At 42.7% G+C, this 19,474-nt stretch overlaps 1 protein-coding gene across 2 annotated transcripts in view; it reads right to left on the minus strand.

The window, feature by feature from the left end:
• LOC140727495 (neural cell adhesion molecule 2-like) overlaps positions 1-19,474 on the minus strand; it is a 1,581,686-nt gene that overhangs the window by 173,789 nt on the left and 1,388,423 nt on the right. For both annotated transcript variants that reach the window (XM_073044851.1, XM_073044852.1), the window contains exon 12: positions 8,600-8,773. In XM_073044851.1, coding sequence (XP_072900952.1) covers positions 8,600-8,773 — 174 coding nt within the window. The remainder of the gene's footprint in view (positions 1-8,599; positions 8,774-19,474) is intronic.

A 19,474-nucleotide genomic window follows, 5' to 3' on the forward strand; every position in this document is an offset into this window, starting at 1 on the left:
AGTATTCTGTTCTGTGTACAATGTAACATAGAACATTACAACACACTGTGGATCCTTCAGTCCACAAAGTTGTGCCGATCTACTCCATGATCAATCTAACCCTTCTCCCCAACCCTCCATTTTTCTTACATGTGCTTATCTAAGAGTTTCTAAAAAGTCCCCCATGTAGTAGCCTTTGTCACCATCCCTGGCTCTCACTCTCAGTGTAAAAAAAAATTAACTCAGACATCTCCCAGGAACATTTTATCCATCATTAAGGACCTTCATCACCCAGGACATACCCCTTCTCATTGTTACTGTCAGAGGGGAGTTACAGGAACCTGAAGGCACACACTTGAAAATTCAGCAACAGCTTCTTCACCAGCTCCCCTTGAAAGTTTTCATGTTTTATTGTTTTACAACATTGAATCACAACGGATTTAATTTGGAAACACGAGGAAATCTGCAGATGCTGGAAATTCAAACAACACACACAAAATGCTGGTGGAACACAGCAGGCCAGGCAGCATCTATAAGGAGAAGCACTGTCGACGTTTCGGGTCGAGACCCTTCGTCAGGACTTAATTTGGCTTTATTTTGACAGCGACCAACAGGCAAAGACTCGTGCATGTCAAAGTGAAAACCGATCTCTACAAATTTACCTAAAAGAATTACAAATATAAGACACCAAATAATTGTGTGGATATCGTGTGGATAGTCAGAGGTTTTTTCCCAGGGCTGAAATGGCTAGCACAAGAGGGCACAGTTTTCAGGTGCTTGGAAGTAGGTACAGAGGAGATGTCAGGGGTAAGTTTTTACACAGACAGTGGTGAGTGTGTGGTATGGGCTGCTGGCAGCAGTGGTGGAGGCGGAAACGATAGGGTCTTTTTAAGAGACTCTTGGATAGGTACATGGAACTTAGAAAAATAGAGGGCCATGGGTAAGCCTAGGTAGTTCTAGGGTAAGGAGATGTCCGGCACAGCTTTGTGGGCCGAAGGGCCAGTATTATGCTGTAGGTTTTCTATGTTTCTAATTGATTGCATAAATATTCACCCCCTTCAAGTCAGTATTTAGTAGGTGTACCTTTGGCAGCAATTACATCCTTGAGCCTGTGTGGATAGGTTTCTATCAGCTTTGCACATCTGGACACTGCAATTTTTCCACATTCTTCTTTACAAAACTGCTCAAGCTCTGTCAGATTGCATGGGGATCGTGAGTGAACAGCCCTTTTCATGTTCAGCCACAAATTCTCAATTGGATTGAGGTCTGGACTCTGACTTGGCCACTCCAGGACATTAACTTTGTTGTTTTTAAGCCATTCCTGTGTAGCTTTGGCTTTATGCTTGGAGTCATTGTCTTGCTGGAGAACAAATCTTCTCCCAAGTCGCAGTTCTCTTGCAGACTGCATCAGGTTTTCCTCCAGGATTTCCCTGTATTTTGCTCCATTCACTTTACCCTCCACCTTCACAAGCCTTCCAGGGCCTGCTGCAGGGAAGCATCCCCACAGCATGATGCAGCCACCGCTATGCTTCATAGTAGGGATGCTGTATTTTTGATGAAGTGTGGTTTTTGGCTTGCGCCAAACATAGCGTTTAGTCTAATGGCCAAAAAAGGCTCAATTTTGGTTTCATCAGACTATAGAACTTTCTTCCAGCTGACTTCAGAGTCTCTCACATGCCTTCTGACAAACTCTGGCTGAGATTTCATGTGAGGTTTTTTCAACAGTAGCTTTCTCTTTACCACTCTCCCATAAAGCTACGACTGGCGAAGTATCCAGGCAACAGTTGTTGTATGTGCAGTCTTTCCGATCTCAGCCACTGAAGCATGAGCTCCTCCAAGAGTTGTCACAAGTCTCTTGTATGACCTCCCTCACTAGTCCCCTTCTTGCACAGTCACTCAGTTTTTGATGACTGCCTGCTCCGGGCAGGTTTACAGCTGTGCCATATTCTTTCCATTTCCTGATGATTGACTTAACTGTACTTCAAGGGATATTCAGTGACTTGGAAATTTTTTGTACCAGATTTTCTTGTGTTATTGAAAAGACTTGTGCTTTTCAATAACATTTTCGTGGAGCTGCTTGGAGTGTTTTTTGTCTTCATGGTGTAGTTTTTGCCAGGATACTGTATCATCAGCAATAGGAGCTTCCAGAAACAGGTGTAATTTTACTACAATCAACTGAAATGCCTTGACTGCACACAGGTGATTTCCATTTAACTAATTATGTGACTTCTAAAATCAACTGGCTGCATCAGTGATGATTTGGTGTGTCATATTAAAGGGGAATGAATATTAATGCAATCAATTAGTTAGAGCAAGAGCAAAGCACTTAACCACACATCACTCTGTGATGACACTGGTGCCAAGCTGTATCGTCCCTTGCCCTTCCCTTGGACAACATCGGTGGCGTGGAGAGGGGAGACTTGCTGCTTGGGCAACTGCCGGTCTCCCATACAACCCTGCCCAGGCCTGTGCCCTGGAAACCTTCCAAGGTGCAAATCCATGGTCTCTCGAGACTAACGGATGCCTATTACAATTATTTTGTGTTTTATATTTATACTTAATTTAGATCACTTTGTAGAGATCTGTTTTCACTTTGACACGAAAGAGTCTTTTACTGTTGATCAGTGTCAGAAAAGTCTAATTAAAACCATTGTGATTCAAAGTTGAAAATAATAAAACATGAAAACTTCTGGGGGGGGGTGAATACTTTTTATATGTATTGTATATACTTACTGTAATTGACAGTTCTTTTTATTATGTGTTGCTGCATAGCAACAAATTTCATGTCATATACCAGTGGTTTAAAACTGATTCTAGTTCTGAATCTGATTCTGAACTTTCTTCTGCTCAGCTTGCATTGATATAAGACCATAAGGTATAGGAGCAGAATTAGGCCATTTGCCCATCGAGTCTTCTCTGCCATTTCATCATGGCTGATCGATTTCCCTCTCAGCCCCAGTCTCCTGCCTTCTCCCAATATCCTTTCATGCCCGACTAATCACGAATCTATCAACCTCTGATTAAATATATCCAATTACTTTACCTCCACGGCAGCCAGTGGCAACAAATTCCACAGATTCACTCTTCTCTGGCTAAAGAACTTCCTCCTCATCTCTGTTCTGAATGGACATTCCTCTATTCAGAGGATGTGTTGTCTGGTATTAGACTCGTCCACCATAGGCCTTTCAACATTCATTTCAATGAGGTTCCCCCCCCCCCACCATTCTTCTGAATTCCAGTGAGTACAGTCCCAGAGCCATCAAACGCTCCTCATTTGTCAAGCCTTTCAATCCTGAAATCATTTTCATGAACCTCCTTTGAACCTCTCTAATGTCAGCACATCCTTTCTTATTGTAGCAGTTTGTGAGCTGCAAACTGCTCACAATTCTCCATGTGAGGCCTTGTCAGTGCCTTATAACGCCTCAACATTACATTCTTGCTTTCATATTCTAGTTCTCTCAAATAACCTCCGGTATTCTTTTCTCCCCACATTTTCCAAAGATGTACAGGTTGGTGATGTTGTATTAAGGTGCAGAATTGTCATTTTTATTGCAGCTTAACTTCCCTATGTTTGCTTGGATGCTTACACAATGACCGATATATGTGTAACTGTTCAGTGAGGCTTTCGATAACAGTGGTATAGCTTCTACTGTATATTTCTGCAGTTTTCCTGCAGCACGTGTCACGCCACTTGAATCTGGCTATTTTACAGGTTAATTATTATCACTGGAATACTGTTATGTTTTCAGTTGGAACTCATTTTTGTAACAGATGACCACAACTTCTTTGTTCTCGGCCCTTTTAACTTCATTCGCTCTTTTGTTCTTGTAACTCTTAATAAAGCACTCAGAAGCAATAATCTTTATGCTTCATTTTTTTGATTCTGAACCTCCAGATTGCAAAAACTCCAGGATCCAAAAATCCGTCACTGTCAATTGTGATAGGATGGCAGGTTTGGCAAGAGAGCTTGGTGAGCTTTCAAAGTGAGAATCCAGGTATCTTGGTCTTTAATGAATATGGGCTAAGTGACTGAACATCAAAGGACGTAGAGACAGAAAAATGTCAGAATAGGGTCAGTAACATAATGAAGGATCCCACCCACCAACACTGTGGCCCCTCTACCTAATAAAGTGACTCCTGAGAGTATGTTCATGGTCTTCTGCTGCTGTCACCCATGCACCTCAAAGTTTGATGTGTTGTATGCTGAGAGTTTCTTTTCTGCACACAGTTCTAATGTGTGGTTATTTGAGTTACTGTCACCTCCCTATCAGCATGAACCAGTCTGGCCATTCTCCTCTGGCCTCTCTCACCAACTCCTCTCCACTGGCCTCTGACCTTACCGATGCCTCCAGTTTCTGAGGAGGCTGAAGAGAGCTGCACTTTGCACACGCATACCACAGTTATGCAGTAGACAGCATCCTAACAAACTGACTGGTACGGAAACTGCTCTGTGGTAGACAGGAAGGCTCCACAACAGGTAGTCAAAACTGCCCAACACATCACTGGCACCAACCTACCCTCCATCAATAACATATAGTGCCTATAAAAAGTATTCACCCCCCCCCACTTGGAAGTTTTCATGTTTTATTGTTTTACAACATTGAGTCACAGTGGATTTAATTTGGCTTTTTTGAGACTGATCAACAGAAAAATACTCTTATGTGTCAAAGTGAAAACAGATCTCTACAAAGTGATCTAAATTAATTACAAATATAAAACAAAATAATTGATTGCATAAATATCTACCCCCTTCAAGTCAGTATTTGGTGGATGCATCATTGGCAGTAATTACAGGCTTGAGTCTGTGTGGATAGGTCTCTATCAGCTTTGCACATCTGGACACTGCAATGTTTACCCATTCTTCTCTACAAAACTGCTCAAGCTCTGTCAGATTGCAGGGGATCATCAGGGAACAGCCATTTTCAAGTCCAGATTGAGGTGTGGACTCTGACTTGGCCTCTCCAGGACATTAACTTTGTTGTTTTTAAGCCATTCCTGTGTAGCTTTGGCTTTATGCTTGGAGTCATTGTCTTGCTGGAGAACAAATTTTCTCCCAAGTCACAGTTCTCTTGCAGACTGCATCAGGTTTTTCTCCAGGATTTCTCTGTATTTTTCTGCATTCATTTTACCCTCCACCTCCACAAGCCTTCCGAGGCCTGCTGCAGGGAAGCATCCCCACAGCATGATGCAGCTGTGCTCCATGATGCTTCATGGTAGGGATGATGTGTTTTTGATGATGTGCTTACACCAAACATAGCCTCTAGTCTGATGGCAAAAAAGCTCAATTTTGGTTTCATCAGACCATAGAACCTTCTTCCAGCAGACTTACATTCTCCCACAGGCCTTCTGGCAAACTCCAGCCAAGATTTCATGCGAGATTTTAGCCACTCTCCCATAAAGCTGTGACTGGTGAAGCACCCGGGCAACAGTTGTTGAATGCACAGTCTCTCCCATCTCAGCCACTGAAGCTTGTAACCCCTCCAGAGTTGTCATAGGCCTCTTGGTGGCCTCCCTCACTAATCCCCTTCTTTCACAGTCAGTCAGTATTTGAAGATGGCCTGCTCTCGGCAGATTTACAGCTGTGTCATATTCTTTCCATTCCTTGATGATTGACTTAACTGTACTCCAAGGGATATTTAGTGAGTTGGAAATTTTCCTGTATCCATCACCTGACTTGTAACCTTTTTGTGGAGTTGCTTGGAGTGTTCTTTTGTCTTCCCAGTGCTGTTTTGCCAGGATACTGAATCTTCCAGAAACAGGTATATTTTTACTACAATCAATTGAAACACCTTGACTGCACACAGGTCTCCCAAAAACAGATCTTCATTTAATTAATTATTTGACTTCTAAAACCAATTGGCTGCACCAGTGATGACGTGCTGTGTTGTATTGAAGGAAGGGGGAATAAATACTTATGTAATCAATTATTTTGTATTTTATATTTGTAATTAATTTAGATCACTATGTAGAGATCTGTTTTCACGCTGACAGGTAACAATATTTTTCTGTTGATCAGTGTCAAAAAAGCCAAATTAAATCCACTGTGATTTAATGTTGTAAATCAATAAAACATGAAAACTTCTAAGGGAGGGGGTGAATACTTTTTATTGGAATGTATATACAGAAAGGTTTTTTTAAAATTGAATTGACTTTATTTCTTACATCCTTCACATATGTGAGGAGTAAAAATCTTTAGGTTACATCCCCGTTTATATGTGCAATCATGGTAATTTATAATAATTTCTAAAAAATAGAACAGTTAATGTAACATAGAAATACACTCAAATCAGTGTGAGTTAATCAGTCTGATGGCCTGGTGGAAGAAGCTGTCCCAAAGCCTGTTGGTCCTGGCTTTTATGCTGCGGTACTGCTTCCCGGATGGTAGCAGCTGGAATAGACAGTGGCTGGAGTGACTTGAGTCCCCAATGATCCTTTGAGCCCTTATTACACACCTGTCTTTGTAAAAGTTCTGAATCTTGGGAAGTTCACAACTACAAATGCGTTGGGCTGTCCGCACCACTCTCTGCAGAATCCTGCGATTAAGGGAGGTACAGTTCCCATACCAGGGAAATGCAGTCTGTGATGTAGCCTGTCAGGATGATCTCAATTGTGCCCCTGTAGAAAGTTCTTAGGATTTGGGGGCCCATACCAAACTTCCTCAACCGTCTGAGATGAAAGAGGCGCTGTTGTGCCCTTTTCACCACACAGCTGGTGTACGTAGACCATGGGAGGTCCTTGGTGATGTGAATGCTGAGGAACTTAAAGCTGTTTACCCTCTCAACCCCGGATCCATTGATATCAATAGGGATAAGCCCATCTCCATTCCTCCTGTAATCCACAACCAGCTCCTTTGTTTTTGCGACATCGAGGGAGAGGTTGTTTTCTTGACAGCACTGTGTCAGAGAGATGACCTCTTCCCTGTAGGCCACCTCATTATTGTTGCCAGAACAGGGCCAGTAACATCATGAAGGATTCCACCCACCCTGCTCATGGACTGTTTGTCCCTCTCCCATCAGGGAGGAGGCTGCACAGCATCCATGCCAGGACTGACAGACTCATGAACAATTACTTTCCCCAAGCAGTAAAGCTGATCAACACCTCCACCCACTAACTTCATCTCCACTTTATCATTTCCTGTCAGTCACCTTATGTCCAGACACTCCTGTGCCCAGTGTCACTTTATGGACATACAATCATTCTATGTATATAAGCTATCTTACGTATTTATATTTATTGTGTTTTTAAAAAAAATATTATTGTGTTCTTTAGGGGCAGGTATGAGATATGTCTCTACTAAAAGATATATAATGCACTGCTTCCCTCCTCTACCCTGCCCTTGGGCAAAGTGTAGCACCTGCTTAGCCGCCCCACCTCCCGATCAGGGTCATGTGAATTGTTGGGGCAGGTGGTGGGTGGTCATATGAGCAGCTGGTGCGTATCACAAGTCCCGGTTATGCGACCACTGATGCTAGGTAGACAATCTCTAAAGAGTACTGATAACGGCTGGGGTCACCCATCTTGTAAAGACACTGCCCTGAAGGCAGTGGCAAACCACTTCTGTAGAAAATTTTGTCAAGAGCAGTCATGGTTCGAGAAGGCAAAAGAATAAGCACAACAGTGCGAATTGGATCTTCACCACAATCCTTCATCAGATGGAAGACCATGATTGCCCTTGTCACACGACATGCCAGATAATGCTGATGATGTGTTCTTAATTTTTTGTGCTGCATTGGATCTGGAGTAACAATTCTTAGTTCTCCTTTACACATGTGTGCAGGAAATGATATTAACCAATCTTAAACCAATCAGACTGAAGTGCTGTAAAATGACAGTGTGAGGTTTAGGTCACTGCAGCTGTGTCCTCTGAACACTGCACCCCTTGCCAGAGACAACAGTTCTTCATCAAACCTCCTCTGAATTTTCAAAATTCATCCATTCTCTTCTTAACCTCCCTGTTGCAGACATCCAACTTTGTAACTGAGATCTATTACTCCTGCCTCCTTCCTATTAATTTCTTCAGAACCCTCTTCGATGTCTTGACATTCTTCCAAAGGAATTAGACTCTTGCTCCACCCTGCTCTGTATTTATGATGAACTCTCAGTTATTTGCTTGATACAGTAGGACAGAATGTTCCCTTTTCACTTGCCCTATCACCGAACTGTTCTCACAACTTATGGACTCATAGTGTTTTTTTCTCTTTTTTATTTGCAGTTTTTTTGTCCTTTGCGCACTGACTGTCCAACCTGTTGGGTGCAATTTTCCACTGATCCTTTTATGGTTGTCGCATTTACTGAGAATGCCCTCAAGAAAATGAATATCAGGGATTTACATGGTAATTCACTCCCTCTATTTCCTTCTCCCACTCCCTCCATTTCCCTCTTCCTCTATTTCCTTCTCACACTCTTTCCGTTTCCCTCTCTTCCTCTATTTCCATCTCCCACTCCCTCCATTTCCTTCACTCCCTCTATTTCCATCTCACACTCTTTCCGTTTCCCTCTCTTCCTCTATTTCCATCTCCCACTCCCTCCATTTCAGATGCACTATCTCCACTGATTTCACACTCACTCTGTCGCTGTTTGGAACAAACACTCCCCTCCTCGTGCAACCTCAGCCACTTACTCTGAGTCCCATTGGAATTCACGGATCTCCAGTCCTCAGAGTCTGCCAGCTTTATCTCCACTTGGTAGTGATGGATAGGGACACCACCATGCGAATCCGGCTTGGTAAAGGAGATTCTTGCCACCGCCTGTGATGCTGCGAGCACCCTCAAACCGTACGGACTGGATGGCACAGCTGCAGGAAAGGACAAACACACCATTCGTTAACTTACATAAATAATGAGGAGAGACCTCGGATGGCGGAGGAAAATCACGGTATATTGTTTCAAACAAAATTCTAAAATTCTCCCACAGAACAATGACTGAAACTGTGAGCTCACACAAGGACTCAAATACACGCACTAACGGCACTTTGTGCATTACTGTGATATTCTGGTGCTGCTGCAACTTATTTTCTGCTACTTATCTATTTAATACCGTTTTTCTATTACTGTCTTGTTTTTATCTACCGCTTTGTTTGATTGCCTGAGACAAAGCAAACAGAGTTTCATTGTACCTATGTATAATGACAATAAAGATAATTCAATTCAATTCAATAATGATGGATGCCTCCTTTTTGAGGCACTACTGTTTGTAGGTATCCTTGCTGGTGGGGACGGTTGTGCCCATAATGGGGCTGGTTGAGTTCTGCACCCCCAATACCAGGCAGTGATGCAACCATTCTGTTTGAAAAATTCTGATTCATTTAATTAACAATTCATATTCCCTACATATTGTACTGGGATTTAAACTGGTCAATACCTTACAGTGTTGACTATAATGATGGGCGCTCCACACACATCTGCCCAGAACAGATGCTAACATCTGGAATAAACGTCAAATAAACACTTACGGGGAAATTGTCAACCGTAATGGAAGTTTAGCTCAGTAGAAGCAGATGGGAACGGACCCTTTCCTTGAGGCCCTAATCGTCCTACAGTGTCAGTCTGAAGGATGGCCTTTTTATTGGAAGTATGGTAGTTCCCAGCAAAGGAAGGGAGTCAGCTTTCACAGTGATGATTTCAGTGTTGTTGTTTCCAGTAGAACCGTATCTTGAGAAATCAAAGTGTTCTGCTCCAAAAAAAAGCCATTTTCGGTGAAAACTCATTAATTGAGGAAGTGTTTCTCATTCCTCGATTGTGTCCCAGAGCTCAAGAATTTCAGATACAAGGATCCAAATGCTTAGAAGTATATTATCTAACAAGATAAAGTGCCTTTGTTTTAATAATTAAAGCTTAAAATGAGATAGTTAGAAAAACACACAATGTACTCTTTCAGCATACTTGCCAATTAAACAAATCAAGATGTCTCTCTCCTTCCCTAGTACTTGTTGGCACTCTAGCATTCTGAACCTTTTCTCTTCCCACCAGTCCTCTCTCTCTTGTCCTTTCCTTCTCTCTCTTTCCCTCTCTCCCTCTCTCTCCTCTCCCCTTCCTCAGCAGCTTTTTTCCTCCATGCTCTGTCTCTTTCTCCCTCTCATCCTCTTGCTCCCTTTTTAAATCTCTCTCTCACACACACTCCTTCCTTTTAGCTTTTCACCTCCTTTCAGTGCTCACCAGCTCCCTTTCTCTCCGTTGCCCCCCCCACCAGCCGTCTGTCTCCCTCAGCCCCTTCCCCCTTTGAACCCTCCCCTGCTCACTCATCCCCACCTGTCAACACATCTTTGCCACCTCAAACCTTTCTCTTCCCATTCCGTCCACTCAACCCCAAGACTCCCTCCTCCCAGAGATGCTGTAAGGCAGCTTTGCGTCAAGTACATTGAGAGCAGAGACAACAAAGGCTGCTTTCCATTCTGCAGGGATTTCAATTCCCTTCTATTTCAATTGTTAGCGTTGTAGGTCTTGATGAACAGATCTTTGTAAATTGAAGACACATTTGGTCAACTGCACCATAGCAAAAAATTGTAAATAGACCACTTCTGAATCAAGGAATACTGACAGTGTTATTATGTTTAATTTTCAACATCCTTCAAATTATCTCTATTCACACATCACCTCCATATAAAACAAGATGCAGCATGCTCAACAGCATGACCTGAATCAGGGCAATGAAGACTGTGTATTACAAATACTTTTGGCACTGATTTCGAATGACCATAAGGCACGGGAGTAGAATTAGGCAATTCGGCCCATCAAATTTGCTCTGCCGTTATATCATGACTGATTTATTTTCCCTCTCAATCCCATTTTCCCGTTTTCTCCCTGTAACCTCTACCACCGTTACTAATCAAGAACCTACCAAAGGTTCAAAGGTTCAACGTATTATCAAAGTATGTATACAGAACACAACTCTGAGATTAGTCTTTTCCAGATAGCCATGAAACAGAAAAGTCATGGAGGTCGTTAAAAGAAAAGGCATCGACCCCCGCCCTAACAAAAGAGAAAAAGAAACAAAAACCGTCAAACCCAAACTCCCGACCCCCTCCCACACACAAAAACTAACAGATCACACACATGGAAAACAGCAGCCACAACATCAAACCCCAAACACCCCTCCCTCGCAAAAAAGACATATTGCCCACACAAAAAAATTAGGATGAGAGGTGACCTGATAGAGGTGTATAAGATGATGAGAGGCATTGATCATGTGGGTAGTCAGAGGCTTTTTCCCAGGGCTACAATGATTGCCACAAGAGGACACAGGTTTAAGGTGCTGGGGAGTAGTTACAGAGGAGATGTCAGGGGTTAAGTTTTTTATGCAGAGAGTGGTGAGTGTGTGGAACGGGCTACCAGCAATAGTGGTGGAGGTGGCTATAATAGGGTCTTTTAAGAGACTTTTGGATAGGTACATGGGGCTTAGAAAAATATAGGGCTATGTGTAAGCCTAGTAATTTCTAAGGTACAGACTTGTTCGGCACAACTTTGTGGGCTGAAGGGCCTGACTTGTGCTGTAGGTTTTGTATTTTTCCCATGTTCTATGTTTAGAACAGAGATGAGGAGGAATTTCTTTTGGGTTGTGGATCTATGAAATTCATTGCCACAGGTGGCTGTGGAGGACAAGCCATTGGGTATATTTAAAGCAGAATTTGAAAGGTTCTTATTTAGTAAGTGAGTCAAATGTTACAGGAAGATGGTGCCATATTAAGAGTTCAGAGGAAAAAGACTGATGAGATTGCTCTGCAGAGAGCTGGTACTAACCCAATGGACCAAATGGCCTCCTTCTCGTGCAACCAAGATCCTAGCATTGGACCTACCTTCTCCTTCCCAATCAATTCACTAACCAATGGGAATACTCTACTGTTGACACTGATCAACAGAAAAGACTCTTTTGTGTCAAAGTGAAAACAAATCTTCTCGCCAGTCCTGCTGAAGGGTCTCGTCCTGAAAATCTATGAATCCTTCTGTCTGTTTTACAAGTACGTCCTGGTGCTCTCGTAAAACTCATTATTTAAAGAGCTCCACAACAGTCACAGCAGGACAATGATGCGAGAGAGATAAGTGGTGTGGGCAAATTTATGTCGGAGCAGAGGAGCTGGAGGTGTTCCATTGGGAACGGGGTGAATTATGCTGTTGAATTATCAACTGTAATCTTTCCATAGATGCTGCCTGGCCTGCTGAGTTCTTTCAGCATTTTGTGTGCGTTGTTTGCAATGGGGATAATGATCGTTTATGTTCATTCCTAGAGCATGGAATTATCGAGTCAGAAGAATGCCCTTTGGCTCTTCAGAGTGGAGCCAGCCTTATTGAAAAGCCAACCAATGACTCATTCACTTCACACTCTTTGTCAGTGGCCTTGCAGATTGTTCTCTTTCATTTATTTACCCAATATGTTCCTTCACTCTCTCATTCTGGCTCGCTGCATTAAAATCTTTGCATAATTCACCCCGTTCCCAATGGAACACCTTCAGCTCCTCTGCTCCGACATAAATTCGCCCACGCCTCCTATCTCTCTCTCATCATTGTCCTGCTGTGACTGTTGTGGAACTCTTTAAATAACGAGTTTTACGAGAGCACCAGGACGTACTTGTAAAACAGAGAGAAGGATTTATAGACTGTGGAAATAATATTGCAAGGAGTGTGTGGAATGGGCTTGAAATGAGGCACTTTAAAAATTACTTCTCCATTTGTACTTCACATTGACCTTCAGCTGAATTGATGTCAGTGATTTCATTATGATTTCATTACACTTTTTTTCTCATTTTTTTCACCACAGCATGTTATTAGGACAGAAACATCAATTCCCTAGTCAACCACTGAGCACCAAAAGCACTGGCTGATTGGAGAGCTCTGTTCACAAGCTCCTTACATGTTCACTGTCCGTGTAACCTGTCCCACAAACAATCCCCTAACCAAATGGAGACACGTGAGACTGCAGACACTGGAATCCAGAACAACAAACAACCTGCTGGAGGAATTTAGCGTGTGATTGAAGCTTTCAGCACAGAAGCCAGCCCTCCATCCCACCTCGTCCAAGGACCCCGGTTGGATCCTGGCCTTGGATGCTTTTTGCCATTTGCATAACTGTCATGCAGGCTTATTAGAAATGTATAATAACAGAGGCCATACATTTAAGGTGAGAGGGGGCAAGTATAAAGGAGATGTGTGGAGAACGTTTTTCTTTACAGAGAGAGTGGAGGGTGTCTGGAATGAGCTTCCGAGGTGGCAGTGAAGACAGATACGATCGTGGCTGTCACGAAGTGTGCTGGCAAAATCGGAACCCAGGCATGGAGGAAAAACAGACTCCGATGTAGAGGCGGCTATTCATAATAGTTCCAAAAGAACGTCGGCGGCTCAGCTGATCAACACTGCGAAAAGTATCCTTCTCAAAGCTAGGACCCTGTGGTTAGCACTAATCAGGTGTATGCTTAAATAACACAAGTAACACAGAATCCTGGAGCTTATCAGAATAAACTGAACAAGTGTAAACAGGAAGCTCCAGGAGACTGCATTACAAAGAGCGAGTTACTCGAGAAAAACACATGGAACTCTGAACGATTAACGACTCTCGTTAAACAACGATCAACCAATTCAGGTATTCTAAAAACCTTGGAGCCTAATGCTCTCCAATGCCCCATACAGGCCAAAGAGTTCATTGCAGTGGCTTTTGGATAGACTCATGAATGTGTGTGGAATGGATGGATGTGGATTGTATGCAGACATAAGGAATTTAGTTTAATTTCGTATTGTGTCCAGCGCAGACATCATGGGCCAAAGGGCCTGTTCATGTGCTGGATTGTTCTATGTTTTATATTTTTGATGGTGCTGACCATGCTTCCCATTCAATCTGGTCCCATTTGCTTGTGTTTGAAACATACTCATACAACATAGAACATTACAGCACAGTACAGGCATTTCGGCTCATGATATTATGCCGACCCCTTAACCTACTCTAAGATCAATCCAACTTTTCCTTCCTACATAAACCTCCATTTTTTCTATTATCCATGTGTCTATCTAGCAGCTTCTTAAATGTCCCAGTGAATCTGCCTATCAACACTCCTCACTGGTTGTTCCATGTACCCACCACTCTCTGTGTAAAAAAGCCTACTTCTGACATTGCCTCTTAACTTCTTTCTAACAATTTAAATTTATGCCCTCTCATAATGGCCACTTAAGCATATGATTTTAGCAATTGAAAGTGTAGTTAATCATTTATTGTAGCTCTTGTGTTCAAGGAGTATAAAATTCTGTATTAATTGAATGAGATTCTGTTTGATGTTGTGCCGACCCTTTAAATGATCATAACATATCTCCCCATACAATGACCCTTGGCCCCCACAACTCTGAGTGAAAATTTTACCTCAGACATCCCCCCCCTATACTTTCTTCCAAACACCTTAAAGTTATGCCCCCTTGTAGTACTGATTTCTACCCTGGGAAAAAGTCTGTGTCTATCCACTCGATCTATGCCTTATCATCTTGCACACCTTTATCAAATAAACTCCTCTGCACATATCCTAACCATGTATCTGCCCGAGTAACTTTTGTAAGTCGTTATCATGCCTGCCTCAACCAGTTCCTATAGTAGCCAGTTAAATATACAGACCACCCTCCTTTCCTTCAGGTTCCTATTAAATCTTTTACCTTTTACATCAAACCTCCACCTTCCTGTTCTTCATCTAGCAACTCTGGGAAAGAGACATGTATATTCTCCCTATCTATACCCCACATGATTTTATACACAACAGATCCATGGAAGGAAAGCAATTGTCAGTGTTTTGGAGTTGAAACGCACCAACGCCGGATTTTGTTGACAATTCCCTTTATCCACAGATGTTGCTTGATCCAGTGAGCTCCTCCAGTAGATTGTTTGTTATCACTGAACTAAATCTCCACTTGGTGTATTGTGCTCAGTTCTGGTCGGTTCATTATAGGAAGGATATGGAAGGTATAGAGAGGGTGCAGAGGAGATTTATCAGGATGTTGCCCGGATTAGTGAGCATGTCTTATGAGAATAGGGTGAGTGAGCTGAGAGACACCCTGATTTACTCCTACCTCAGCACTGAAAGCTGGAAATTTCCTTATTGCACTGACCTTAGGGGTTTTACCCAATGACCGACTGATAAGACCATAAGACTCTAAGACACTGGAGGAGGATTAGGCTCTTTGACTCATCGAGTCTGCTCCACCATTTCATCATGGCTAATCCATTTCCCTCTCAACACCATTCTTCTGCCATCTCCCTGTATCCCTTCATGCCCTGACTAATCAAGAACCTATCAACCTCTGCCTTAAATATACCAAATGATTTGGCCTTCACAGCCACCTGTGGCAGTGAGTTCCACAGATTCACCACTCTTTGGCTAAAGAAGTTCTTCTTCAACTCCATTCTGAATGGATGTCCCTCTATTCTGAGGCTGTGCTCTCTGTTCCAAGACTCCACCACCATAGGAAACATCCTCTCCACATCCACTTTACTGTGACCTGAAAAGAAATGCGTGGTGTGTTAATATATTTCCGTCAACTCCTGGCTGGACTGTGTAGCCAAGTGGAGCTCCAATGCTATTTGCAAACTTGCCATTGACACCATTGTTGTTGCCAGGGTCTTGGGTGGTTAAGAGGAGGTATATAGGAGTGAGATAGGTCAGGTGATTGAGTGGTGTTGTGACAGTAAACTCACTCTCGGCATCAATAAAACTAAGGAACTGATTGCAGATTTCAGGAAGAAGAAGTCAGAAGAACACATGCCAGTCCCCATTGAGATGTCTGTGGTGGGAAGGGTGAAGAGCTTCAAATTCCTGGGCAACAACATCTCAGAGAATTTATCCTGGGACCAGCACACAGTCACAACCATGAAGAAAGCATGCCAATAGCTGCACTTTCTTAGAAGTTTAAGAAGATTTGGCAAGGGGATAGTGTAGAAGGTTGTTGTAGGTTAAAAATGGACATTGACAAGATGCAGAGCTGAGCTGAGAAGTGGCAGATGCAGTTAAATCCAGAAAAGAGTAAAGTGATACACTTTGGAAGGTTGAACTGCAAGGCAGAATTCAGGATTAACATAGGATATTGGGGCCCACATCCATAGCTCCCTCAGAGTTGCCGCAAAAGTTGATTGGGTGGCTAGGAAACTGTGTGGTATGAAACCATTAAGCTGTTCCTCACCTTTAGGGGTGGAACAATAGCAGCAGGAAAGGCATAACATTATTACAGTGCTAGCAAGCTGCATTCAATTCTGCCGCTGTCTGTAAGGAGTTTTGTATGCTCTTCCAATGACTACGTAAGTTTCCAACAGGTGCTCTGGCTTCCTCGCACATTCTAAAGACATCCTGGTTTAGAAGTTAAATGGTCACATGGGTGCAATTGGGTGGAACAAGCTCATTGGGCTGTAAGGACCTGTTACAGTGCTGAATCTCTAAATCTAAATCTTAAAATGTTAAATTAAAAGTGGTCACCAGAAGAAATGTAGCTATTAATAACAAATACATGCCTTAACTGAGATTCCCTCCCTCAATTTCCAACCACCTTACCCCTTGCCCTCCGTTTTTACCATCTCTTTTGAATCATAGAAATTTAGTCCAAAATAAGGCCACCTGGCCCACTGTGTTCAATCCCATGTTCCAGCCCCTGGTTTGTAACTGTGCGAGTAGCATCTCTTCAAATGCTCCCTCAACTACTTTTAAAAAGTATCATTTAAAGACTGGGTAGATGCATTCTTGGAAGATCAAGAAACCGGTGCAGAAACAGCTTAAAGCAAATCGGCCATGATTTATGGGAATGTGGGATAGGCTTGACAGTCCGAGTGGCTGATACTTGCTCCTATTATCTAGCCTCCTTGTAATCTGCTCCTACCACCTTTGGAAAGTGAGGTCCATACCTCAGGGTCTTGTTGATTGAAATAGTTTTCCACTTACTGATGAACTTAATTTGAGGCTTATCTCAGGCCCAAGCGGGAGAGATGGAGTCTGAACAACTGGTCCGGCTGTGCATACGAGGAGACAATAAAGTCACAAGGGCTTCCTCCTCCTTCTTTTCTAATCCTGATGAAAGGTCTTAGCTGGAAACATCAACTATTTATTCCCCTCCATAGATGCTGCTTGAACAGCTGAGTTCCTCTAACATGTTATGTATGTTGCTTTTAGTGATCAGTGTGTTCTTTGTCAGCAATGATCATCGATCCTACAGGGCTGTGGCTAGAAGTGCAATGGGATGCTAACCCTTCACTGCTTGCAGGCTGGTGTTTGTTCACAATACATTCAGTGGCCACTTTATTAGGTACACCTGTACACCTGCTCGTTAATGCAAATCTAATCAGCCAATCATGTGGCAGCAACTCAATGCATAAAAACTTGCAGACATGGCCAAGAGGTTCAGTTGTTCAAACTAAACATAAGAATGGGGATGAAATGTGATCTAAGTGACTTTGACCGTGGGTTGATTGTTGGTGCTAAACAGGGTGATTTGAGTATTTCAGAAACTGCTGATCTCCTGGGATTTTCACACACAACAGTGTCTGGAGTTAAAAGAGAATGATGTGAAAAATAAGAAACATCCAGTGAGCAGCAATTCTGTGGGAAAAATTGTCTTGTTAATGAGAGAGGTCAGAGGAAAGTGACCAATCTGGTTCAAGCTGATGGGAAGGTGACAGCAACTCAAATAACCACATGTTACAACAGTGATGTGCAGAAGAGCATCTCTGAATGCACAACATGTCAAACCTTGAAGTGGATGGGCTACAGCAGCAGAGGGCCACGAACATACATTCACTGTCCACTTTATCATTAGGTAGCTAATAAAGTGGCCATTGAGCAGATCTTCATCTCTACTCAATGGAAAAGGAAGCTGAATCCACACACTGGACTTATTGCAGATGGAATGTCATTATAGGAAGGATGTGGAAGACTTAGACCGGGTGCAAAGGAGATTTATTCTTCCAGCATTTTGTGTGTATTACTCAGGAGCCAATGAATCATTGAGAAGAAGGGTCTCGGCCCGAAATATCAGCTGCTAATTCATTTTTGTAGATGCTGCCAGACCTGCTGAGTTCCTCCAGCATTTTGTGTGTGTGTTGCTTGAGAAGAGTTACTGTCTGTTCCTGCAGACAGCTGAACACAAGCTAGTGTACGTGTCTGCGAGATCAGTTTGGATGGGTCATTTCTAACGCCAGTCACCACAGGCAATTTACAGCACTGCTGCCTGGAGGATATCCCAGGCACATGAATCAGTACAACGTTAGCTTGTGATATTTTATCACCGGCTACCCATACTCATGAGAACTCACTGAGGTTCTTTACTTTCTATCTTGAAGGGAGTCTACTGTGACTCAAATGCTATAAAATAACAGTTTCACCTCAGAGGAATTCAAAAGTAATCTCTTTTTTTACAAGTGTGATGCTATTTATCTGAAAGTAGATGAGTTTTGCATGGCAGAGTTCTAAATGTTAGATTTCCTAGTGGGGAATTTTGTGCAGGCAGGTCCCTGAGTAATAATTGAGCTGGAATGTACAGTACACATCACATAAAAATAGGGCAGTTTCCCTTTGTTCACTGTTGCGTGTTAATCCAGTAGTGAAGATATTTTTTACAGAGATCTACAGATGTGCATGGGTGGTGTGGTGAAGATATGTCTCTACCAAAGGTGGTGCAAGCTGCTATTTCCCCATGGGGATGAATAAAGTATCTATCTATCTATCTATCTACTAGCCTGAAGGTCACCCTTGGGCAAGGTATAGCACCTGCTTAGACCTCCGATTAGGGCCACGTGAGCCATAGTTGCAGATGATGGATGGTTGCATGAGTAGCTGGTGCATATCACAAGTCCTGGTTATGCGCCCACTGATGCCGGGCAGACAATCTCTGGAGGGTATTGATTATGACTGGCATCACCCATCTTGTAAAGACTCTGCCCAGGCAAAAGCAATGGCAAACCACTTCTGTAGAAAAATTTGCCAAGAATAATCATAGTCATGGAAAGACCATGATCATCTATGTCGCATAATGAAAGAACAAATTGATCAGCAACTGACCCCTTCTCCTTGACAATGTTCAGATAGTCAACCATATTCCCTGTGACCTAGGCGTCCACCTTGTTATGGATCATTCTGGGGTTATGAAATTATGGATAGCATGATTATGGTTGAACTGAAATGAGAACCCGTCTTCAGGAAATAAAACCTGTCCACAGTTTAGCTTCCAATTTTTGGGTTGTGAAACCAATCAATAGGTGTGGGATTCTGTTTCTGGCCCTCTGAAACTACCCAGCCAAAGACAATAGATAGATATTCCTGCAATTAGCATTTAATACAAAGTTCTGGACAGATTCTGCAGATGCTGGAAATCTTATGTAACACATACAAAATGCTGGAGGATCTCAGCAGGTCAGGTAGCAGCTATAGACAGGAATAAGCAGGCAACATTTATGGATGCTGTTTGACTTGCTGAGTTCCTCCAGTGTTCTCTGTGTGTTACTCTGTTTTGTCACTTAACTTTCTGGTTAGTTAACTATTCATGGGGCCATTCAG

The sequence above is a fragment of the Hemitrygon akajei genome, chromosome 5, assembly GCF_048418815.1.
Source record: "Hemitrygon akajei chromosome 5, sHemAka1.3, whole genome shotgun sequence".
Taxonomy (NCBI): Eukaryota; Metazoa; Chordata; class Chondrichthyes; order Myliobatiformes; family Dasyatidae; genus Hemitrygon; species Hemitrygon akajei.